Genomic DNA, 27034 nt, shown 5'->3' on the forward strand with positions numbered 1-27034 from the left:
AGGATAGTTTCCAGGTACGATCCTTCTCACAGTCTGTTCAGTCTGGGGCCATTTTGGGATGTAGCTCATTTGGAAGAGTACAACACTAGCTTGCATTAAGCCCTGGCTTTGATCCTCAATGACACATAAACCAAACACTAAGACCAACAGTGGGGAGGTGGAGGTAGGAGGATTGATTAGAAATTCAAAGTCACTCTCAGCTACATAATGAGTTTTAGGCCAGCCTGAGCTGTTTCAAAACCATTTATACATTTTTCAACAATGACATCTTTTCCTTTTCCTCCTATTAATGAGAGTTCACCTCTATGTTTGTTGAGAGCTAGGGGTACGAGGGTGTCCACAAGGCCTGGCGACATGCATTTGTCATTCAGGAGGTCGAGGTAACAGGATCATGAGTTTCAGGTTAGCCTAGGCAAATGTAGCTTAAGTCAGTAAAGCGCTCACTTGGCATGCATAAGGCCCTGGGTTCCAGCCCAGCGTCACATCACCCAGTCATGGTGGTACATGCTGGCAAGCCCAGTGAGGATGAGGCAGGAGTATCACAAGTTCAAGGTAATCCTTGGCTTCATAGAGTTTGTGGCCAGCCTGAGATACATGAAACTCTGTCTCAAGGGAGGGAAGGAGGGAGGGAGGGAGGGAGGGAGGGAGGGAGGGAGGGAGGGAGGGAGGGACAGAGACAGAGAAAAAGACAGACAGACAGACATAGAGGGGGAGAGAAAAGAAGGAGGGAAGGAGAGAGGAAGGGAGGGAGAGAAGAAGGGAAGGAGGAGGGAGAGACAGAGGTGGAGGTATTTGTTTAAATGATCTTTAGGATCAATGGATCGGTTCCCATTTTGAACTGGTGACACAAAAGTCTGACTCCCATTCCTTGTTAGCACCAAAGTGAGGAGCCATGAATTGTGGGAAGACTTAGCGGTACTGTATTAAGCAACCTTATTCTCTTTCTATCACAGAAAGGACAAACTCCTGGCTGGAGAGCATAAGAGATCCCAGGCTCATGGACACTAGCAGGGATTCACTTCTGGAAGCGAGCAATCATATGTAAAATGTGTCACACCAGGAAATGCAAAGCAAAAAGAAGCCCAACCAACAGGTAGTTTTCCCAGAGGAGACATTTTAGAGAATGCCAATGTTTAGGTAAGCCCTGGACATTACCAGATTGTGTGCCAGAGGAAAGGCATGTTTTACGAGGATCTCAAACATATCTCTTCTGCTGTGGCCTTCTTGCTTCAATGCAAACCTCAGGTTTCTCAAATCCTAGAGGCAAATGAGAAAGTGGAGTTGAGTCTTTAAGAAAAATCGTGAAAATTAGCAAAAAAAATTTTTTTTCAGTTACCCATACAAGGGTAATTTATTTTAAGCTATATTTTTATATGCTATCCTGACACACACAGTTTAAGGAGACCTGGACACAGTTCCACTGTAGCCAAGAAAGTAAACACAAAGCCCTTTACCAGAGTGAGTCAGTTTCTAAACTAAAGTGCTGACGCTAAGACAGTGCAAACCGATTCTGGAAGAAAGAACCTTGGCTTGCTTTTCATCTGCTTACTGCCTACTTCTATGCACACTGCTTTGCAAGAAAAAAAATTTTTTTATGTTTTTTTCGAGTCATGGTTTCTCTGTGTAGCCCTGGCTGTCCTGGAACTCACTTTGTAGACCAGGCTGGCCTCAAACTCAGAAATCCACCTGCCTCTGCCTCCCAAGTGTTGGGATTAAAGGCATGCGCCACCACCGACTGGTGCAAGAAATTTTTAGTTATTAAACAGTGGTTAAGTCATATAATGTTTCAAAAGAATACCTACTATAAATATAACTTTGACATTGTTAAATGTGTCATTAAAATACAAACACTATCCCCCTAAATGATTGGCATTTTATGTTCTCATACAAGTCATAAACTTTTACTACCAACTCTACTTTCAGAGAGTTCTATATTAACCATATTAATGTATTCCACATTAGATATCATTTTACCCTTGGGAACTATAAGTTAATGATCAAAACCAGATTTTAATGGCAGCTCTCTATTCATATTTCTTTAATAGGCAAGAAAGGCTTTTAAACTGAATCTAAATGATAGGGTCCTCTAATATCTGTTTGTAGTAAACACAACATTCTACCTTATTTTTAAGAGTGTTTTACCCGGGCAGTGGTGGTGCATGCCTTTAATCCCAGCACTTGGGAGGCAGAGGCAGGCGGATTTCTGAGTTCGAGGCCATCCTGGTCTACAGAGTGAGTTCCAGGACAGCCAGCAGGGCTACACAGAGAAACCCTGTCTCAAAATAACCAAAACCAAGAGAGTGTTTTATAGGTTGTCTGGGACTATCTAAGGAGTGAGCTAGACTCTGATCCTGCTGTCTTACATACAACATTCATAGTTTGCATAGGTGCTTTTTGTTTATTAATAATATTGTTCAAAAGCTTTATTTTACTTTTTTATGGGTATATGCACATGTGCACATGTATCTGCAAAGGCTGGAAGTGGGTATAAGATCCCATGGATTTAGAGGAGGTGGTATAGGTAGCCCAGTATGTATAACAACTGAACTGATCCTCTACAAGAGCAGCAAGCACTGGTAACAGCTGAGCCATCTTTCCAACCTAATTTAAAAAAATAATTATTAGATATTTTCTTTATTTATGTTTAAAATGCTATCCCAAAAGTCCCCTATACCCTTCCCCTGCCCTGCTCTCCTACCCACCCACTCCCACTTCTTGGCCCTGGCGTTCCCCTGTACTGGGGCATATAAAGTTGGCAAGTCCAATGGGCCTCTCTTTCCAGTGATGGCCGACTAGGCCATCTTTTGATACATATACAGCTGGAGTCAAGAGCTCCAGGGTACTGGTTAGTTCATATTGTTGTTCCACCAATAGGGTTGCAGACCCCTTTAGCTCCTTGGGTACTTTCTCTAGCTCCTCCATTGGGGGCCCTGTGATCCATCCAATAGCTGACTGTGAGCATCCACTTCTGTATTTGCCAGGCACTGGCATAGTCTCACAAGAGACAGCTATATCAGGGCCCTTTCAGCAAAATCTTGCTGGCATATGCAATAATGTCTGCGTTTAGTAGCTGATTATGGGATGGACTCCCCGGTGGGGCGGTCTTTCTCTGGATGCTCCATTTCCAACCTAATTTAAGCTTCACAATTTTTCAGTCCAAAGGGCCAACGAAGGCTTTGCTATATACAAGACATCCCAAAAGGCAAGTAAGGTTTGAAGAAGCCTCCAAGACTACTAACAAATGATCTGAGAGCAATCACTCTGAATACAGATGGCATCTAATGAGCCTTGCCAGCTCCAGGAGCTCGTGCTTCCTCTTTTGATTTTTAAAACACTGGGAATGGACTGTAGAGCTTCATGAATGTCAGGTGAACACTCTACCACCCAGCTACACTTCAGGCCCATACTAAAAGCATGGTACTGAAAAAATTCCAAAACCCAATTTATTTCACCACCCCCAAAATATTGCAATATTAGTTGTAATATTGTGGCAATCAGATGAAAGGAAAAGTCATCTCAATAGGACGAGATACATCCAACACGTTAACAAGCAGCCACAGGCCTAACACTGGATAGCTGCCACTGTCAGGCCACAGGGACCTGTGAGGAACTTTCCTTCTAACAGCCATAATGCACTGGTAATGCTACAACATCATTCTCAAACCACTGTGCTCCAAATTAGACTGTTTCCAAACCAATATTTATTGTGATCCACCAGTGGCTCAGAGGAATAGCTTTTCACATGTCAAAGCATGAATGACGCAAGTCACTTCTGCCATCTGATTCAGATGCAATAACAGTAAAAAAAAATCTTGCAATAAGAAAGCTGAAGTGAACAAGGCACATGATTCAAAGCAGATCATCTAGTCAGAAACATAAATAGGAACATACACTAACTCTAAGTCATACATGGTCTCCTCCAAGCTTGACTCATCAAGGAAGGGAAGATGAGAAAGAGCCTTGTGGTGTAACAGTCTCCCTGTTACACTAACAGGCTAACCAGCTGGATCTTAGGGTGATACTCAATGGCTTCACTATTATTAAAGAAAGCCCAGAAGGTAGAAAAGGGGAGAAGAAAAGGAAGATTCTCTGGCAGTACTGTTTGCCCTGACTTTCACAAAAAGACTTTAAATTGTTATTAGTGGTAGTATAGGGCCTGCAGGGTACTGATTCCCATATCTGTAACACCCCATGTCTATAACAGGCGACACAAGGTCCTCTGGAACCAAGAGCCAGTCTATTGATTGTTGCTGCTGCTGCTGAGTCAAACCCATATGTGCACATCTAAAGCAGCCCAAAGTGTAGGGATTGCTCCTTAGCTGGGGAGAGAAATGTTATGTTCTGATTACTGACAATGGGTGCAAGGTGATCTGGGAGACAGGATGGCAAGTGCTTATCCCGCTGCTGCACACTTCTCTTATATCTGCTACTTAGAAAATGGGCTGTACCTTTTGTGAATCAGTGTTTCTGGGAAGGAATTTTATTAGAAGGTTATGCTATGGCTGTGTTAAGTGACATATGCCCGTAGTCTCAGTGTGTCAGAGGTACAATAAGAGAAGTTCAAAGCTGGCCTAGACTACAGAGGGTTTCAAAACCAGCATGAGTGACATAAGACCCTGCCTCAAAAATTTTTCCTTTGAAACATTGAAACATTGCTCTAAGTTTTCTTTTCTTTTCTTTTTTTTTTTTTTTTTACCAATTGAAATATGTATTCCTTTATTCCCAAAGATATGAAAATTGAATACTAAGTTTTCTTTATTTTGGGTACAAGTCAATTCAAAATTTTGATGTATATTATCTGAGAATTTTTTTCCTGTTTCAGAGCATACTTTGTTTTATTCCTTTTGGAGGCTTAATAGTTAAATATAAACACCCCTATTGATGAGGCAGCAAGTACCTTATTGGTAAGACAGTCACTTTAGTAGCACCAATATTTATACCACACTGCCTTGAGTGTTTACTATAACATTCCTCATGAATCCTTTGACACAAAATGCAAAGACCCTTCTTCAAAGTAAATCTACGTACATCTAGGTTTCACATGCTAGCCAGTAACTGGGATGGCACACAGAGTATGAAAAACAGCTTAGATTCCAATAGAAACTAAAGCAGCTGAGATGTCGAGTAGTAGAGAAACTCAGAGCAAGAGTACCCACTCAGGTTCTGGTTGTTCATACTCATGTTGATCTTTTAACTGGAAAAGAAAACTGAGTATTGAGTTTCCAGTGCAAATGTAAGTATAAAAGTTTGGCTTTTAGAAATTGTAGCACCAGTATGTAGAAAGCAGGTAACTTTGCCAGAAGACCTAACTGTGCTGTTTACAAAATGATAAGTTACTTCCTCCTATTTGGAGTTCAGCTTTGGCGCTCATTGGAACATAGCAGCAAAGCTCCCTAATTCTTCTCAAATTCTCCATTTATAGCATTCTGTCTAGGAAGTTTGTGCTAATGACAGAATGTGAAGTTCCTAGTATACGCTTGGGTGAACACAGATGCTCAATAAATGTTTCCTACAACAACTGGCTAAATGTTGTCACAACTCATTTTCCCACTTACCATTCCAAATAAAATACTAAGCCACTGCCACTGAAAATGGTTGTTATAGGTAAGGAGGCATCCTGTGCACAAAGGGCAAAATCTCTTCTATGCCTCCTTCCTTTCACAGTATGAGGGTGTCTAGGTGGTGACATGTAGTACCATAAAGTGCCATAAAAACACTCTTACTCTTTAACTCACTCATTTTCCTCAGGAAAACTTATAACTCTCATTCAAAAGGAGGGAAATGATGTACATGAGGGTGGTCAATTGGGTCAGAGGGAGCTAGGAGGACAGTATCAGTCAGCTCCATAGGACAGCATGCTATTGTGATGATTACAGTGCCCTGACTACCTACCTGAGAAGTGGAGAGTGAAACGAAGGTTTAAGAACTGTTATCTATACACTTTTCTTCTGATCCAGCAAGATAATAGGATGACCACTTCTTTGAGAAAGTCTCACTTGACTACAGGGGGAAGATCCAAGTCTACAACTTTAGATTAACAAGAGATTTTAATGATTTTAAACTCACAGAGATCTTCCTGCCTCTATCTTCCAATGCTGGGATTAAAGGTGTGTACCACTACCACCGGAAAGGATTTTGAGTTTTTAAGCCCATATAAACTTTCTACTATTCAATACTATTGTATCTTTTGTGTAAGAAAGTATCAAATTTCTTACTTTACAAGTAATATCTAGACCATAGGAATTTTCTCCTCTACTTGTCGCGCCTCCCATTTTTTCAATTCTTGATATCACTCCCAGAGGAACATCAAGTATTAGAGCAGAATCCTGTAATGAACAAAATTACAAAAGTCAGTATTTATATCTATATAGTAAACACATCAAAAACATGTAAAAATGATCATAAGCTTTCAAAGTATTGTTTCCTGCTTTGGTGCATTAGCCACGTAAGAATGTAAGTAGGATATGGGTCAAACATGAAAGATCAATCATTAAAATAGGCAACTGCCTATAACTCCATGAGCCTAGGGAGTCATTCACAGGTGGTTTCTGTATGCCCTTTCCTACATGGTTCTGACCTAGAGCTAACTCAAATCCTTTCCCTATTCTTCAGACATTTCCTCTATAGTTAGGACAATGCACTTTGCTAAAAGTACTCCTGTTGCTTAGAATGACCCATCTTTCCCAACTACTAAATTTCTTCTGATAGCTATGGCTCCACAAGCCTTGTTTTTTCAACCAGATCAAGCAGAACTAGTAAGCTCTTCTTCTGAGGAAGGGCTTAAGAGAGATTCCTACTATATCATCTGCTTCTCTGACTTCTCACCATGAATTGATTTCCTCACTAGATCCCAAGGACTGCTTCATGGGTTGATGATCAAGCCAAAGTCTGGAAATATACATCAAGAAGAGCCATACAAATATCCTATCCTTTGACCCAACCACTGTAATCATAAAGAATTTATAGCAATCATTCAACAGGAGGAAAAAAGCCTATATAGATCAAGATGCTCAACCAGAAAAAGGTTGGCTAGCAGAGAGATCAGAGGTCAACCTAATGGGTCAGGTATGGAGCTATTAGGATAATTAAGAAATCTGGACAACTAAGGCAAGGGAAATGAGCAACATGCAAGAAGTAACAGAAAATATGTAGTCGAGCATCAGCAGGAGCCATCTTGGATCCAGGACTCCACCGAAAGTAGTCTGCACAGGTGAGAGTGTGCACTACAGAAGCTAACAGCTTCTAGGACAGGCGGGAGCCACAGAGCTTCTGAGGCAGCCCCCTTTTCGGGTTCCAGACATATGGGCACCTTCCCGGACAGAGGATATGTCTCTGCCTGGCCTAGGAGGGCTTTGCCTCAGCAACGGCTAGAAACATCTTGGTTCCAGGACTCCGCAGAAAGTAGTCTGCACAGGTGAGAGTGTGGGCTACAGAAGCTAACAGCTTCTGTGACAGGCCAAAGCAACATAGCTTCTGGGACAGGTCCTGTTTTGGGCCTTCATCTTCCGCCAGGAGGGAGGTCCTAACGCCAGATATAGGTGCACCTTCCCTGTAAGAGGAGAGCTTGCCTACAGAGAGTGCTCTGACCACTGAAACTCAGAGGAGAGAGCTAGTCTCCCATGTCTGCTGATAGGGGCTAACATATTTACCAGAGGAACAATCTCTAAACAGAGACAACTATAACAACTAACTCCAGAGATTACCAGATGGCGAAAGGTAAACATAAGAATCTTATTAACAGAAACCAAGACCACTCACCATCATCAGAAACCAGCACTCCCACTTCGCCCGGTCCAGGGCACCCCAACACAACCGAAAAGCTAGACCCGGATTTAAAAGCATATCTCATGATGATGGTAGAAGACATCAAGAAAGAGTTTAATAACACACTTAAAGAAATACAGGAGAACACTGCTAAACAGGTAGAAGACCTTAAAGAGGAAGCACAAAAATCCCTTAAAGAATTGCAGGAAAACACAACCAAACAGGTGACGGAATTGAATAAAACCATCCAAGACCTAAAAAGGGAAGTAGACACAATAAAGAAAACACAAAGTGAGGCAACGCTGGAGATAGAAACCCTAGGAAAGAAATCTGGAACCATAGATGCGAGCATCAGCAACAGAATACAAGAGATGGAAGAGAGAATCTCAGGTGCAGAAGAATTCATAGAGAACATCGGCACAACAATCAAAGAAAATGGAAAATACAAAAATATACTAACTCAAAACATCCAGGAAATCCAGGACACAATGAGAAGACCAAACCTATGGATGATAGGAGTAGATGAGAATGAAGATTTTCAACTTAAAGGGCCAGCAAATATCTTCAACAAAATTATAGAAGAAAACTTCCCAAGCCTAAAGAAAGAGATGCCCATGAACATACAAGAAGCCTACAGAACTCCAAATAGACTGGACCAGAAAAGAAATTCCTACTGACACATAATAATCAGAACAACAAATGCACTAAATAAAGATAGAATATTAAAAGCAGTAAGGGAAAAGGTCAAGTAACATATAAAGGCAAGCCTATCAGAATTACACCAGATTTTTCACCAGAGACTATGAAAGCCAGAAGAACCTGGACAGATGTTATACAGACACTAAGAGAACTCAAATGCCAGCCCAGGCTACTATATCCAGCCAAATTTTCAATTACCTTAGATGGAGAAACGAAAGTATTCCACAACAGAACCAATTTCACACATTATTTTTCCACGAATCCAGCCCTTCAAAGGATAATAACAGAAAAAAACCAATACAAGAAGAGAAACCACATCCTAGAGAAAGCAAGAAGGTAATCCCTCAATAAACCTAAAAGAAGACAGCCACAAGAACAGAATGCCAACTTTAACAACAAAAATAATAGGAAGCAACAATTACTTTTCCTTAATATCTCTTAATATCAATGGAATCAACTCCCCAATAAAAAGACATAGACTAACAGACTGGCTACACAAACAGGACCCAACATTTTGCTGCTTACAGGAAACTCATCTCAGGGAAAAAGATAGACACTACCTCAGAATGAAAATCTGGAAAACAATTTTCCAAGCAAATGGTCTGAAAAAACAAGCTGGAGTAGGCATTCTAATATCTAATAAAATCGACTTCCAACCCAAAGTCATCAACAACGACAATGAGGGGCACTTCATACTCATCAAAGGTAAAATCCTCCAAGAGGAACTCTCAATTCTGAATATCTATGCTCCAAATACAAAGGCAGCCACATCCATTAAAGAAACTTTAGTAAAGCTCAAAGGACACATTGCACCTCACACAATAATAGTGGGAGACTTCAACACACCACTTTCACCAATGGACAGATCATGGAAACAGAAAATAAACAGGGACACAGTGAAACTAACAGAAGTTATGAAACAAATGGATCTAACAGATATCTACAAAACATTTTATCCTAAAACAAAAGGATATACCTTCTTCTCCACCTCATGGTACCTTCTCCAAAATTGACCACATAATTGGTCACAAAACAAGCCTCAACATATACAAAAATATTGAAATTGTCCCATGCATCCTATCAGATCACCATGGACTAAGGCTGATCTTCAATAACAAAAATAAATAATAGAAAGCCAACATTCATGTGGAAACTGAACAACACTCTTCTCAATGATACCTTGGTCAAGGAAGGAATAAAGAAAGAAATTAAGGACGTTTTGGGGTTTAATGAAAATGAAGCCACAACATATCCAAACTTATGGTCACATTGAAAGCATTTCTAAGAGGAAAACTCATAGCTCTGATTGCCTCCAAAAATAAACTAGAGAGAGCACACATTAGCAGCTTGACAACACACCTAAAAGCTCTAGAACAAAAGGAAGCAAATTCACCCAAGATGAGTAGACGGCAGGAAATAATCAAACTCAGGGGCGAAATCAACCAAGTGGAAACAAGAAAAACTATTCAAAGAATCAACCAATCAAGGAGCTGGTTCTTTGAGAAAATCAACAAGATAGATAAACCCTTAGCCAGACTCACTAGAGGGCACAGGGAAAGCATCCTAATTAACAAAATCAGAAATGAAAAGGGAGACATAACAACAGATCCTGAAGAAATCCAAAACACCATCAGATCCTTCTACCAAAGGCTATACTCAACAAAACTGGAGAACCTGGATGAAATTGACAAGTTTCTAGACAGTTACCAGGTACCAAAGTTAAATCAAGATCAGATTAATGATCTAAACAGTCCTATATACCCTGAAGAAATAGAAGCAGTCATTAACAGTCTCCCAACCAAAAAAAGCCCAGCACCAGATGAGTTTAGTGCAGAGTACTATCAGACCTTCAAAGAAGATCTAATCCCAGTTCTTCACAAAGTATTCCACAAAATAGAAACAGAAGGTACTCTACCCAACTCATTCTATGAAGCCACAATTAATCTGATACCTAAACCACAAAAAGACCCAACAAAGATAGAGAACTTCAGACCAATTTCCCTTATGAATATCGATGCAAAAAATCCTCAATAAAGTTCTTGCTAACTGAATCCAAGAACACATCAAAACAATCATCCATCCTGACCAAGTAGGTTTCATCCCAGGGATGGAGGGATGGTTCAATACACGGAAATCCATCAAGGTAATCCACTATATAAACAAACTCAAAGACAAAAAACCACATGATCATCTCGTTAGATGCAGAGAAAGCATTTGACAAAATCCAACACCCATTCATGATAAAAGTCTTGGAAAGATCAGGAATTCAAGGCCCATACCTAAACATGATAAAAGAAAATTACAGCAAACCAGTAGCCAAAATCAAAGTAAATGGCGAGAAGCTGGAAGCAATCCCACTAAAATCAGGAACTAGACAAGACTGCCCACTCTCTCCCTACCTATTCAACATTGTACTTGAAGTCCTAGCCAGAGCAATTTGACAACAAAAGGAGATCAAGGGGATACAAATTGGAAAGGAAGAAGTCAAAATATCACTTTTTGCAGATGATATGATAGTATACATAAGTGACCCTAAAAATTCCACCAGAGAACTCCTAAGCCTGATAAACAGCTTCAATGAAGTAGCTAGATATAAAATTATCTCAGACAAGTCAATGGCCTTTCTGTACACAAAGGATAAACAGGCTGAGAAAGAAATTAGGGAAACAACACCTTTCTCAATAGTTACAAATAATATAAAATACCTTAGGGTGACTCTAACTAAGGAAGTGAAAGATCTGTATGATAAGAACCTCAAGTCTCTGAAGACAGAAATTAAAGAAGATCTCAGAAGATGGAAAGATCTCCCATGCTCATGGATTGGCAGGATCAATATAGTAAAAATGGCTATCTTGCCAAAAGCAATCTACAGATTCAATGCAATCCCCATCAAAATTCCAATTCAATTCTTCAACGAATTAGAAAGGGCAATCAGCAGATTCATCTGGAATAACAAAAAACCTAGGATAGCAAAAACTCTTCTCAAGGATAAAAGAACCTCTGGTGGAATCACCATGCCGGACCTAAAACGTTACTACAGAGCAATTGTGATAAAAACTGCATGGTATTGGTATAGCGACAGTCAAGTAGACCAATGGAATAGAATTGAAGACCCAGAGATAAACCCACACACCTATGGTCATTTGATCTTTGACAAGGGAGCTAAAACCATCCAGTGGAAAAAAGACAGCATTTTCAACAAATGGTGCTGGCACAACTGGCGGTTATCATGTAGAAGAATGCAAATTGATCCATTCCTATCTCCTTGTACTAAGGTCAAATCTAAGTGGATTAAGGAACTCCACATAAAACTAGAGACACTGAAACTTATAGAGGAGAAAGTAGGGAAAAGCCTCGAAGATATGGTTACAGGGGGAAAAGTCCTGAATAGAACAGCAATGGCTTGTGCTGTAAGATTGAGAATCGACAAATGGGACCTCATAAAGTTGCAAAGCTTCTGCAAGGCAAAGACACCATCAATAAGACAAAATGACCACCAACAGATTGGGCAAGGATCTTTACCTATCCTAAATAAGTTAGGGGACTAATATCCAATATATATATATATAAAGAACTCAAGAAGGTGGAATCCAGAAAATCAAATAACCCCATTAAAAAATGGGGCTCAGAGCTAAACAAAGAATTCTCACCTGAGGAATACCGAATGGCTGAGAAGCACCTGAAAAAAATGTTCAACATCCTTAATCATCAGGAAATGCAAATCAAAACCACCCTGAGATTCCACCTCACACCAGTCAGAATGGCTAAGATGAAAAATTCAGGTGACAGCAGATGCTGGCGAGGATGTGGAGAAAGAGGAACACTCCTCCATTGTTGGTGGGATTGCAAGCTTGTACAACCACTCTGGAAATCAGTCTGGCAGTTCCTCAGAAAATTGGACATAGTACTACTGGAGGATACTGCAATACCTCTCCTGGGAATATATCCAGAAGGTGTTCCAACCGGTAACAGGACACATGCTCCACTATGTTCATAGCAGCATTATTTATAATAGCCAGAAGCTGGAAAGAATTCAGATGCCCCTCAACAGAGGAATTGATACAGAAAATGTGGTACATTTACACAATGGAGTACTACTCAGGTATTAAAAAGAATGAATTTATGAAATTCCTAGGCAAATGGATGAACCTGGAGGTCATCATCTTGATTGAAGTAACACAATCACAAAGGAACTCACACAGTATGTACTCAGTGATAAGTGGATACTAGCCCAGAAACGTAGGATACCCAAGACATAAGATACAATTTGCTAAATTCATGAAACTCAACAAGAAGCAAGACCAAAGTGTGGACACTTTGCCCCTTCTTAGAATTGGGAACAAAACACCCATGGAAGGAGTTACAGAGACAAAGTTTGGAGCTGTGACAAAAGGATGGAGCATCTAGAGACTGACATATCAGGGGAAGTATTCCATAATCAGCTTCTAAAAGTTGACACCATTGCATACACTAGCAAGATTTTCTGAAAGGATCCTGATATAGCTGTCTCTTGTGAGACGATGCCGGGGCCTAGCAAACACAGGAGTGGATGTTCACAGTCAGCTATTGGATGTATCACAGGGCTCCCAATGGAGAAGCTAGAGAAAGTACCCAAGGAGCTAAAGGGATCTGCAACCCTATTGTTGGAACAACATTATGAACTAGCCAGTACCCCAGAGCTCTTGACTCTAGCTGCATATGTATCAAAAGATGGCCTATTCGGCCATCAATGGAAAGAGAGGCCTATTGGTTGTGCAACCTTTATATGCCTCAGTACAGGGTAATGCCAAGGCCAAGAAGTGGGAGTGGGCGGGTGGGGGAGCGTGTGGGGGACTTTTGGGATAGCATTGGAAATGTAAATGAAATAAATACCCAATTAAAAAAATATGAGGTCAAACGGATGAAGGTATAAAGGACCACAAACCCACTAACATCCATTCTCTCACAATTACACATGTACACACACATAGGCATGCATGCACACACTTTCATCAATTTTCTTCTGCCCTTCTTCCCTCACACCGAATACTTCTTTTTGAAGTCCCTCTCCCACTTCCACGTCCCTTTTTTTTTTGTGACGTCTGAATTTAGTTAAGGTTGCTTTCATGAGTATATATGTTGGTAATTTATGGGACCATAGACAACTTATCAGTGACTACACCAGTGAGGAATATAACTTTTCCACTACCAGCAGCCATTAGTGTCTTACAGTTCCTCTAGGAAGTATAGGGCCATTAGAGCACCCTGCCATATAAGTAAAGTTAATCTCACTATACAATGCTGTCTGCTTCTATTTACATACCATTCTTTTTCTTTGAAGTTGGTTTGCAGTCTAAGCTGGGCTTGAACTTCTAATCCTTCTGTCCGTATCCTCCCAGTGCTAAGGTTACGGGCCTGTGCTACCATGCCTGACTAACAGGGATTGAGGATATGAAAGTGGTTGCCAGGAGATGAGGATAAGAGAGTAGAGGTATGAATGATTCTTTTGTGCTGATCTAACAGCTTTATATCTTTATTACTGAGGATGGTTGCTTGGTATCAATTGCCACAGAAGGTACAAAAGACACTCACTAATCTATCAACACTCAAGTACTGGCTCACTGAGTACCTTTCTCACTGCCACCCTCTCTTCCTTTTTTATTTTTATGTGTGGATGTTTGTTTGCATGTGTGTGTGTGTGTGTGTGTGTGTGTGTGTGTGTGTGTGTGTGTGTTAGTGGTATGTTATTGTACAGGCTGCAGGAGTACAGCAGGTTTCCTGCTCTTTTTTTTTTCCATAATGGCTGTGTGTGTGTGTGCGCATGCATGTGCATGTGTGTTTCAGTGTGTGTGTATGTACCTAACATAAAATATTATGTATTAGTTATTACTCGTGAAAGTCCACAGTCAAATTGACAATTGTTTGGGACAAATAAAAATATGGGAACACATTAGCTTTTCTTCTTGAATTTAATCTGTACTTTTGCGACTAACAAAAATAGCTACAATATTGAGGGTGAGGTAGCTAAGCAGGTAAAGGCACCTGTCACAAAATTTGGCTGTCTGAGTTTGCTCCTCAGGATCTATGTACTAGGAGAGGCCTGATACCTGCATGCTGCCCTCTGACCTCCATACACATGTGCATACAGTAAAAACATGCAAGTGTAATTTCAAAGATAGGTACAATAATGGGACAGAGACTCTATTTCTTCTCTCTCTCTCTCTCTCTCTCTCTCTCTCTCTCTCTCTCTCTCTCTCTCCCCACCTCCTTGTGTGTGTGTGTGTGTCATTTGATTTGTTTCTTCTTCATAAAAATGCTTTAAAGAGGTTGTTAGCATAATAACCTCTGTTTCTTTCTTTCTTTTTTTTAATTAGGTAATTTCCTCAATTACATTTCCAATGCTATCCAAAAAGTCCCCAATACACTCCCCCACCAGTCCCCCACCCACCCACCCCCACCCCTTGGCCCTGGCGTTCCCCTGTACTGGGGCATATAAAGTTGGCAAGTCCAATGGGCCTCTCTTTCCAGTGATGGCCTACTAGGCCATCTTTTGATACAAATGCAGCTAGAGTCAAGAGCTCTGGGGTACTGGTTAGTTCATAATAATGATCCACCTATGGGGTTGCAGTTCCCTTTAGCTCCTTGGGTATTTTCTCTAGCTCAGGTTTCCTGCTCTATCACTTGTCACCTCATCCCTGCAGCTCTGGAGTTAGAGATGTGTGCACAGTCACACTTGGCTTTTTCCATGAGTGCTGGGTGAAGGGCTGGGATTCAGATTCAGGCCCTCGTGGTGCACAGCAAGTACTCCTACCCACTAAGCAACTTTCTAGGTGATCAAATACAGCTACTGGAGGCAGCTGGGAGATTGGTACATGAGACCCTCTCGATTGTTTGTAAAAATCATTTGTATTTGTAGTTACTTGGAAATAAAAATTCAAAACTTTAAGTTCAAGTATCATGTGAAGATAAATAGCACTAGCTATTAACATGGACAAAAGTGGTTCAAATATGAGTCCTGACATTTATTAGCTAGAGAACGTGGACATGTCAGTGCTATCTCTAGGTCACATTTATCTGTACAACAGTGATTATTTGTGATAATGGATGTAAAGGAGTTGGCACAGTGCCCACTGATGATAACCAGAAAACAATGGGGATTGTATTTGTTAACATTCTGATGATGTTAAACTGTGTCTTAGAATTTAGAAGAAACAGTCACAAATAATATAAAATACCTTGGTGTGACTCTAAGGAAGTGAAAGATCTGTATAATAAGAACTTCAAGTCTCTGAAGAAAGAAATCAAAGATCTCAGAAGATGGAAAGATCTCCCATGCTCATGGATTGGCTGGATCAATATAGTAAAAATAGCTATCTAGCCAAAATCAATCTACAGATTCAATGCAATCCCCATCAAAATTCTAACACAATTCTTCACTGAGTTAGAAAGGGCAATTTGCAAATTCATCTGGAATAACAAAAAACCTAGGATAGCAAAAACTCTTCTCAAGGATAAAAAAATCTCTGGTGGAATCACCATGCCGGACCTAAAGCTATACTCCAGAGCAATTATGATAAAAACTGCAAGGTACTGGCTTAGTGACAGACAGGTAGACCAATGGAATAGGATTGAAGACCCAGAAATGAACCCACACACCTATGGTCACTTGATCTTTGACAAGGGAGCTAAAACCATCCAGTGGAAAAAAGACAGCATTTTCAACAAATGGTACTGGCACAACTGGTGATTATCATGTAGAAGAATGTGAGTTGATCCATTCTTATCTCCTTGTACTAGGATCAAATCTAAGTGGATCAAGGAACTCCACATAAAACCAGAGACTCTGAAACTTATAGAGGAGATAGTTGGGAAAAGCCTGAAAGATATGGGCACAGAGGAAAAATTCCTGAATAGAACAGCAATGGCTTGTGCTGTAAGATTGAGAATTGACAAATGAGATCTCATAAAATCGCAAAGCTTCTGTAAGGCAAAAGACACTGTCAATAAGACAAAAAGGCCACCAACAGATTGGGAAAGCATCTTTACCTATCCTAAATCAGATAGAGGACTAATATCCAATATATACAAAGAACTCAAGAAGGTAGAGTCCAGAAAATCAAATAACCCCATTAAAAGGGGTACAGGAGTAAACAAAGAATTCTCACCAGAGGAATATCGAATGGCTGAGAAGCACCTGAAAAAATGTTCAACATCCTTAATCATCAGGGAAATGCAAATCAAAACAACCCTGAGATTCCACCTCACACCAGTCAGAATGGCTAAGATCAAAAATTCAGGTGACAGCAGATGCTGGAGAGGATGTGGAGAAAGAGGAACACTCCTCTATTGTTGGTGGGATTGCAAGCTTGTACAACCACTCTGGAAATCAGTCTGGTGGTTCCTCAGAAAATTGGACATAGCACTACCGAAGGATCCAGCAATACCTCTCCTGGGCATATATCCAGAAGATGTCCCAACCGGTAAGGACACATGCTCCACTATGTTCATAGCAGCCTTATTTATAATAGCCAGAAGCTGGAAGGAACCCAGACATCCATCAACAGAGGAATGGATACAGAAAATGTGGTACATTTACACAATGGAGTACTACTCAGTTATTAAAAGCAATGAATTTATGAAATTCCTAGGCAAATGAATGGATCTGAAGGGTATCATCCTGAGTGAGGTAACCCAATCACAAAAGAACTCAAATGATATGTACTCACTGATAAGTGAATATTAGCCCAGAAACTTAGAATACCCAAGATACAATTTGCAAAACACATAAAACTCAAGAAGGACGAAGACCAAAGTGTGGACACTTTCCACCTTCTTAGAATTGGGAACAAAACACCCATGGAAGGAGTTATAGAGACAAAGTTTGGAGCTGAGACAAAAGGATGGACCATCCAGGGTCTGCCACACCCGGGGATCCACCCCACAATCAGCCACCAAATGCAGACACTATTGCATATGCTAGCAAGATTTTGCTGAAAGGACCCTGATATAGCTGTCTCTTGTGAGGCTATGCCAGTGCCTGACAAATACAGAAGTGGATGCTCACAGTCAGCTATTGGATGGAACACAGGGCCCCCAATGGAGGAGCTAAAGAAAGTACCCAAGTTGCTGAATGAAGGGGTCTGCAACCCTATAGGTAGAACAACAATATGAACTAACCAGTATCCCCAGAGCTCATGTCTCTATCTGCTTATGTAGCAGAAGATGGCCTGGTCAGCCATCACTGGGAAGAGAGGCCCCTTGGTCTTGCAAACTTTATATGCCCCAGTACAGGGGAACACCAGGACCAAGAAGTGGGAGTGGGTAGGTAGGGGAGGGGCGAGGTTATAGGGGACTTTTGGGTTAGCATTTGAAACGTAAATGAAGAAAATACATAATAAAAAATTGGGGAAAAAAAAGAATTTAGAAGACATGACTGTGCTCTGTACACATAGCCAATCAGTATATTCTGACTGAGTTTTGTCTCTGTACCTGTAAGGAGGCATGGCTAGCCTCTGTATGCAATTCTATTAAATACTATGCATTTTACAGCAGGACTGAAAGCAAAGCACCCAAAGAGAAAAAAACCCTGACTTAGTAACATAAATAACTATACATTATAATACATTTACTTCCTACTACAGTCTATCTAAAAGGCATATTTCCATGCAGTGTGCTATTATTCTTTCATATTCTGAGATTTATGAGTGTCTATGAACTGCATTAAGTATCAAACAGTTCAGAATAGCATGGAGCCCATTATGCAGATCACTCTAGGATCAAACTCATTGTGATTCTCTTATCTCCACCTCCCAAGTGCTGGGATTACAGATGTGAGCCACCATGCCCAGCTATGAGACACAACATGGGTCTTCTCTAATCATTATATAGAGAAAATTCTAGATCTCAGACTGCCCTGGTCCACTAGAAAGCAGAAAACAAGGCAATGAGGAGAACCAGCCAGCTCCTTACCGAAAGCCCAGTCTAATGAGGCTATTGGCCATGCTCTTCCTGAATGGTATGCTCAGGTCTGATAACTTAGCAGGCTAAACAGGAAGATCCAGGAATAGTAAAATTAGCCCAAGTCTCAGGAAACCTGAGTCATCACTATCTAAATATCATTAAATATTAGAAGAGTGTCAAAGGTCCAATCTAACTAAAAATCATATGCTTCTTTCTGTTCCTTCAAGTTTCTTTTTTTTAATTGGGAATTTATTTCATTTACATTTCCAATGCTATCCCAAAAGTCCCCCACACGCTCCCCCACCCACCCACTCCCACTTCTTGGCCCTGGCGTTCCCCTGTACTGGGGCATATAAAGTTTGCAAGCCCAATGGGCCTCTCTTTCCAGTGATGTCCGACTAGGCCATCTTCTGATACATATGCAGCTAGAGACACGAGCTCCAGGGGGTACTGGTTAGTTCATATTGTTGTTCCACTTATAGGGTTGCAGACCCCTTTAGCTCCTTGGGTACTTTATTTAGCTCCTCCATTGGGAACCCTGTGATCCATCCAATAGCTGACTGTGAGCATCCACTTCTGTGTTTGCTAGGCCAAGTTTCTCAACCAGTTGAGAAGAAATATGATAAACTAGCATAGATACTGTAGTCACCCTTTCTTGTGAGAGAGAACAAAGAACTGTTCTAGGCACTGGGGTCTGTGAAGTAAAGTTATGGAATTGCCCTTCTGAATTTTGGGCCTCAGCCATATCTAGGAGGTAAGACATGGGTACACAAACAGCAAGGTGCCAGTTTGTCAGTGCCATAAGCCATCAGAAGAGTCCACCCAAAATTGAATGAGATGTCAGAGAAGGGCAAGCTGGTATCTTATTGCTTGGATTCTGTCAAAGCTCTTTGGTGATGATGTCCTTAGGATGAAATAACTATGATTAGAGATTGGCTGTCCAGAAATTCCTCAGATTGCATCTGGTACCCATGTAGGAAAGACCAGACATCATATACGTAGCCTGGATTTACAAGCCAGCACCCAGAATTCCCCAAGGAACACTGGTAGGACTAGTTCACCTGAGAGATAACTACAGAATGCTTTTTGAGAAGAAGAGCACAGGATCAACTGGTATGTCATGAAGATCCAGGCAGCAGGACTGCACCAGATGGACTAGCAAGGAGAGCGATGCACCCTGCTCTCTGCATCATGTAAGCTAGTGCTTGAGTTCACATGTAGGGCCAGGGGGATCTGAAAGTAGATGGCGACAGAGGAAAAACAGAGGAGATCACCAGCCTGAGTAGGAATCCAAGATGATTCTGAATTAGGTCTAGATCTCAGAAGGAACATGGTGGCCCTGTCAAAAGATATCCTAAACATAGGGATGAGGAAGAGGGGGCAGAAAGTAGACTTTTGATACACTATATTTGACAATATAATAAGTTTTAACCAATATAGAGATACTTCACATTCAGAACATCCAGTAGAAAACACTAAATGCTGTCCTCTTCCCATGCTTCTTGTCTTAGTAGCCAATACTGTCCAGCTAAAAAATATTTATCTTTGACATGTTCTTATTTTGTTTTAACTAGCATTAACTCATTCTTCCATGTGTATCTCTTAAAACAATTTTGATCTCTCAACATCTTTCCAACTCTGCTAAAAACTCCTTTAGGTCACTGTGATGGCCACTATTCTGGTCCAATTACATTCAATTCTGTTCTCTTCATGAGTTGCAGTGACACAGCAACCAGAACCAACTTCTATATAAGCACAAAGAAAGCTGTCTTCTGCTGACCTTTTCAGAAGCTTTTCAACACTAAACACTGCAAACCCAAACCTATGCAGGTGTGCACAAGAAGCTACTGATAAAAGCATGCAAAAGTCCAGTCAGAGGCAAAGAATCCATTCAAGAGCCACTGTACTACATGGGGCCCGGAGTGGGAATGAGTAGAATCTTGAAAATTTCTTAGTGTTCTTGTTACAAGAAAAAATTATGAGTGTGTGAAGTGGAAATTTTTGGCTTTTTGGAAGACTCAGTTGTGTCATGTGATGTTTTTCTGGAGACTGTCTTATGAGAGGATGTTTTGCTGAAGCAGATATGTGGTGTCTTTCTGGAAGTTGCCTGGAAAAAGGGCATTCGATGTTTTGTTAAAACAGATGCTTGATAAAGGGCCCTGCAACCCTATAGGTGGAACAACAATATGAACTAATCAGTACCCCCAGAGCTCATGTCTCTAGCTGCATATGTAGCAGAAGATGGCCTAGTCGGCCATCACTGGGAAGAGAGGTCCGTTGGTCTTGCAAACTTTATGTGCCTCGGTACAGGGGAATGCCAGGGCCAAGAAGTGGGAGTGGGTGGGTAGGGGAGTGGGGGACTTTTGGGATAGCATTGGAAATGTAAATAAAGAAAATATCTAATAAAACAAGATGAGATAAAATAAAAAAAATAAACTGAATTGTCACAAAGTAGAAGCAGCATTTCAAGAAGGGGAGGAAAGAAGATGGTAGTAAGATGAGGAGTTGTTGGGGCCAGCTAAGTGGTTAAGAGGACTGGATGCTCTTCGAGAGGACCCAGGCATGGCTCCCAATAAACAATTGTGGTTTACCACCATCTGTGACTTCAGTTCCAGGGGATATAATGCCCTCTTCTCCCCTCCATGGGCACCAGCCTCTCACATGGTGCTTATATCTACATACAGGCAAAATACTCATAAACACATACCCACATGTAAGTAAGTAAATAAATAACTTCCAATAAAGAGTCTTGAGCAGTTGTGCACAGTATAGAGATATAAAAATAAAAACCAAGCCAGGCAGTGGTGGCACACACCTTTAATCCCAGCACTTGGGAAGCAGAGGTAGGAAGATTTCTGAGTTCGAGGCCAGCCTGGTCTACAGAGTTGAGTTCCAGGACAGCCAGGACTACACAGAGAAACCCTGTCTCGAAAAAGCAAAAGACAAAAACCAAAATTGTTACCCTCAAAATGAGTGCTAAGGCTCCAAAGGAGGTAGAAGGAACAAGTAGGGAAAAGTTCTAGAAGTGGTATACCCTTTGGCCAAGTGGACATGTAGTTACTCTCCTGTGTGAAGGAAGGGAGGAAAGGCTAGGAGAGAGTAATGTATGGAAGCTCAGAGACAATGACATCTTTTCAACAGAACAACAAAGTCAGCTAGTGTATGGAACATGACAAGCATACATCTGTAATCCCAGCACTTGGGAGATAGAGGCAGAAGGATCAGAAGTTCAAGATTGGAAAAGGTGTGGTGACTCATGCCTTTAATTCTAGCAGTGAAGAGGGGAACAGAGACAGCAGGGTCTTTGTGTGTTCATGGCCAGCATGGCCTACATGGAAAGTTCCAGGTCAGTCACAATTACAAATGAGACCTGGTCTTATAAAAGCAAAATTCAAGGTCATTCTTAGCTTGAGGTTTAAGGGATCCGTCCGGTCTTAACACCTCCCTACCAAAACCAAAGAAAAGTGGAGAAAAAGGGAGTATGAACCATGAAATATGTAGCCATTTAAATGACTGATAGAGATGTGCTAAGAATTCAATCTGAGACTAAAAGAACTGCCCAAGCAATAGTCAGATTTATTTTGGGGGCTGAAGCGGATCATCAGGTAAATCTGTTATATAACTTTCAATACCAGGATTAGGCAATACATCCTATTTTGGACATGGTTTTGACATGGTACATGGTACATGGAACAAAGAACTGGTGGTAGTAAGAAGAATTTTTGTTTGCTGTGGTTTTGAGAATCAAGCCCAAGTCTTCATGCAGTCTATGCAAGTCCTCTACAGATATTTTGACAATATGATCCATATTCTGAATCCAAGAGTATTTTCAACCTAAAAATAGGATTCATTTGGTAGCAGCAATATAAGTAGATGACATAAGGCTGAAAAAAGAACACCTGAATATGTTGACTATCTTTTATCAAAATGCTTATATCAGATGCATTTTAGACTTGAATGATTTTTTTTTGATTTGTAATACTTTGGATTTGGAATATGGAATTTATTGGTTAAGTATCTATAACATGAAAATCCCCAACATGTGAAGAGTTTGAGCATCATATTGGCTCTCAGAACATTCACATCCTTGTGTTGGGATACTCAACCTACAGTTAGCATTCTACATTATTAGACCATACACAAATAGCATTATATAATTTCCTTGAAAAAGAAAAGACATAGGCAGGCACAGTGTCTTACATGTATAATCTTAGTACTTGGGAGGCTGAGGCTGGAGAGTTGCTGCAAGTTAGTTGCCAGCTGGGGCTACATAGTGAGTTTCACAGTGGTCTGGGCTACAGTATATCAAAAAAAATAAGTAAATAAAAATTAAACAAACAGACAAGTAAATGGTGGAGCGTAACAAGCTCGTTGGGCACAACTTCCAATGTCGTTTGTAAGGGAAAGAAGAATCACTTACAGAATCACCTTTTGCTTTTGTTTATAATGAAATTGTTTAGTTTTCTCTCCAGGGTCTAGCTTTCAAATGGCCACAATACAAGTAAACTTTGAATCCCCACCCTGTTGCTTCCTGTTGCCAGAGCTTCCAGTTCCAGTGATGGTCTTGAAGGAAGCGCTTGATACCCAGCCTCTATCTGAAGATCATTTCACAGCTATGAAGACCATGCAGATGGCATACCCATTTGGCTTTTCTGCACTCCATCTCTGTATCAGAAGGAAACTCAAGAGGAAACAAACCAATAACATTGACTTGGGCCTGCACAAAAGTTCCTTTCAGAGTAAAAGTCTCCTGTTACCAAAACTCAACAAGAGACTAACTGAACAGAACAACATTCAAGGATTTGGGGGTAATTCTGGAAAGACAGATTTCCTGTTGGGAATGGTGATGTACAATGACCATCATCCCAGTGTAGAGGGGAGGCAGGAGAATCCCTGATTAAAGGCAAACATGGGTGCTATGGTAATACAAGAGAATTGAATTGGGGGAGACAGGAGAGAAGCCCAGAGGGCCAGGAGAATGAATGGAAACCTGCAGCTGTGGGAGGTGAGGGAACCTTTAGAAAGTCCCAGAGATCTGGGTTGTGAGAGACTTCCAGGACTCAGTGGGGATGACCTCAGCTAAAATGCTCAACAGTGGGGAGATAGAACATCAAAGAGACCACTTTCAGTGTAGACAGGGTCCCCAGTGGAAGGATAGGGTCCCCTTCAATTTTTCTGACCCAGAATTGTTCCTGTCTAAAGGAAATACAGAGACAAAAATGGAGCAGAGATTGAAGGAAAGGATGGCTAGTGACTGCCCCAACTTGGGATCCATCCTATGCACAGACACCAAACCCTGACACTATTACAGATGCTATGATGTGCTTACAGACAGGAGCCTAGCATGGCTGTCCTCTGAGAGGCTCTACCAGCAGCTGACTGAAGACAGATGCAGATACTTACATCTAACAATTGGACTGAAGTCAGGGACCCCTATGGAAGAGTTAGGGAAGGACTGAAGGAGCTGAAGGGGATGGTAATCCCATAGGAAGAACAACAGTATCAACTAACTTGGACCCCTGGGAGCTCCCAGAGACTAAGCCATCACCAAAGAGCATATATGGGCTGGTCTGTGACCTCTGCTAAATATGTAGCAGAGGACTGCCTTGTCTGGTCTTAGTGGGAGAGGATGCACCTGATCATATAGAAACTTGATACCCCAGGAAAGTGGGATGGGGGGAGGACCCTATCAGAGGCAAAGTGGAGGGGCGAATGGAGTGAAGAACTTTAGGAGAGGAGACCAGGAAGAGGGGCAACATTTGGAATATAAATAAATTAAATAATTAATTAAAGGAAAACAGAGCACATACTTCCAACATACAATGGCATTGGATACACGTTAGCATTCCAAATGGGGGAAAAGGGAGCGTAGTGAGAAAATACTGGACCAAAGCAAGACTAAAAACCAGCTGGGCAAACTAAACTCTGCATCTCCATGTGTGATGTCAATGCTCTTCAGATTTCTATTCCTTTCAGCTTTGTTGACTGCAACATACTTCTTTCTCTTCAGCTAGTTCCCTCCTGTTAGCAGCTTTCTTTGGCAGGTACCCCATGGTTCTGGCATCTTTAACCTCTTGGGGCAATCCAGGCTTCACCTTTACAGCTTCACACAATGGCCTCTCAGGACCTCCTTGCAGGGAAACCCCTGCCATGTGTCCGGTCTCAATGAATTTCCTTAGCTACAGAGGGAAATTTCATCCTTTCTTCCTTCTTTCCTTCCTTCCTTTCTTCCTTTCTCATTCATTCATTCATTCATTCATTCAATTTATGTATTCACTTTACAACCCAATATCAGCCCTTCCTCTCCTCACAGAAACCCCTCATGCAAGTCCTCCCCCCTCCCAACACAACATAGGATTCAGCTCCATTCTACTTCCTGGCGCTCCTTTAACCCTTGAACCATACATTTTGTATTTTGCCTTTCTAAGCTTGCTACATTTCATCAAAAAGCTCTTCATAAGAGTGTAGCACAGAGTCTATACTAGGCTGTTTTGAGATTTCTTTTGCCAATGCAATTAATCTAAATCCCTTCACCTTAGTCTCAGGCAGATGTTCAGACAAGGGCAAAAAGCCACCACATTCTTCATCAAATTATCACAAGAACAATTTCTACAAGGTGACAAATATGAGTCTATTTTCATTCTTCTACATACAGAAAGCCAGTTAGACCAGCATCATTTATTGAAGATGCTTTCTTTACTCCATTGTATATTTTCGGCGTCTTTGTCAAAGATCAAGTGACCATAAGTGTAAGGTTTTATTTCTGGGTCTTCAATTCTATTACATTGATAAACATGTCTGTCTCTGTACAATACTATGCAGTTTTTATCACTGCTGCTCTGTAGTAAAGCTTGAGGTCAGAGATGGTGATTCCCCCAGTTATTCTTTTATTGTTAAGAATTGTTTTCGCTATTCTGGGTGTTTTGCCTTTCCAGATGAATTTGACAATTGCTCTTTCCATGTCTTTGAAGGATTGTATTGGGATTTTGATGGGGATTGTGTTAAATGGGGATTTCCTTTGGTAGGATGGCCATTTTTACTATGTTAATTCTGCTAATCCACAAGCATAGGAAATCTCTCCTCAACATAAAACCAGATACACTGAATCTAATAGAAGAGAAAGTGGGAAAGAGCCATGAATTCATTGGCACAGAGGGAAATTACCTAAACAGAACTCCAATGGCTCATGCTCTAAGATCAATTGATAAATGGAACCCCATGAAACTGGAAAGCTTCTGTAAGACAAAGGACATAGTCAATAAGACAAATCAGCAACCTACAGATTGGAAAAAAAATCTTCACTAACCCCACATCTGATAGAAGGCTAATATCCAAAATGTATAAAGAACTCAAGAAGTTAATCACCAAAAAACCAAACAACCCAATAAAAAAAATGGGGTATAGAACTAAACCGAGACTTCACAACTGAAGAATCTTGAATGGCTGAGAAGCACCTAAAGAAATGCTCAAAGTCCTTAGCAATCAGAGAAATGCGCATCAAATCGACCCTGAGATTCCACCTTACACCAATCAGAATGGCTAAGATCAAAACCTCAGGTGACAGCACATGTAGGAGAGGATGTGGAGAAAGAGGAACACTCCTCCATTGCTGGTGGGATTGCAAACTGGCACAACCACTCTGGAAATCAATCTGAAGGTTCTTCAGAAAGTTGGAAATAGATCTACCTGAAGACTCAGCAATACCACTCTTGGGAATATACCCAACAGATGCCCCACGACGCCACAGGGACACGTGTTTTACTATGTTCATAGCACCCTTGTTTGTGATAGGCAGAAGCTGGAAACAACCCAGATGTCCCACAAGAGAAGAATGGATACAGAAAATGTGGTTCATTTACACAATGGAGTACTACTCAGCTATTAAGAATGAGGACATCCTGAGTTTTGCAGACAAATGGATGGAATAGAAAATATCATCCTGAGTAAGGTAACTCAGACCCAAAAGGACATTCATGATATGTACTCACTAATAAGTGGAGATTAGCCAAAAAAAAAAAAAAAAAAGTACAGGATACCTAAGATACAGTCCACAGAACTCAAATTAGTCAAAAAGCTGAAGTGCCCAAGTGATAATGCCTCAGTCCCACTTGGGAGAGAGAAGAAAGCAATCAGAAGTGGGGAGGGAGGGAGGGATCTGGGAGGGAAAGTGGGCAGGGTAGGGAGGGGGAGGAGAACCTGATCTGTTACTAGCTGAGAGAAAAGGACTGAAGCCCTGAGGGCCAGCAGAAAGAATGGAAACAGGCAACCTCAGGAAATAGGAGGTGGGGGAACCCTCCAGAATGCACCAGAAACCTGGGCAGTAAGAGACTCTCAGGAGTCAAAGATGAACCTCCAGACAGTAGGGAGAGGGAACTTATAGAGCCCATCTCTGGCAGGGAGATAGGACATTAAGTGAGGGATGGGGTTCTCATACCACAGTCAAACTCTGACTCATAATTGTTCCTGTCTGAAAGAATTACAGGGATGGAAATGGAGTGGAGCCTGAGGAAAAGAAGGTCTAGCGACAGGCCCAAAGTGGAATTCAGCTCAAGGAGAGGTCCCAAGGCCTGACACTATTTCTGAGGCTATGGAGAGCTCACAAAAAGGGATCTATCATGATTGCCCTCCAAAA

General features: G+C 41.1%; 1 protein-coding gene across 3 annotated transcripts in view; it reads right to left on the reverse strand.

Annotated features, from left to right (window-relative positions):
- Mtm1 (myotubularin 1) overlaps positions 1–27034 on the reverse strand; it is a 117689-nt gene that overhangs the window by 58423 nt on the left and 32232 nt on the right. For all 3 annotated transcript variants that reach the window (XM_021152885.2, XM_021152884.2, XM_021152886.3), the window contains exons 5-6: positions 6216–6326; positions 1156–1257 (exon numbers count right to left, since the gene is read on the reverse strand). In XM_021152885.2, the coding sequence (XP_021008544.1) occupies positions 1156–1257; positions 6216–6326 (213 nt within the window). The remainder of the gene's footprint in view (positions 1–1155; positions 1258–6215; positions 6327–27034) is intronic.

Source organism: Mus caroli, unplaced genomic scaffold (assembly GCF_978045245.1).
Source record: "Mus caroli unplaced genomic scaffold, Mus_caroli_1 scaffold_5, whole genome shotgun sequence".
In the NCBI taxonomy this organism is placed as follows: Eukaryota; Metazoa; Chordata; class Mammalia; order Rodentia; family Muridae; genus Mus; species Mus caroli.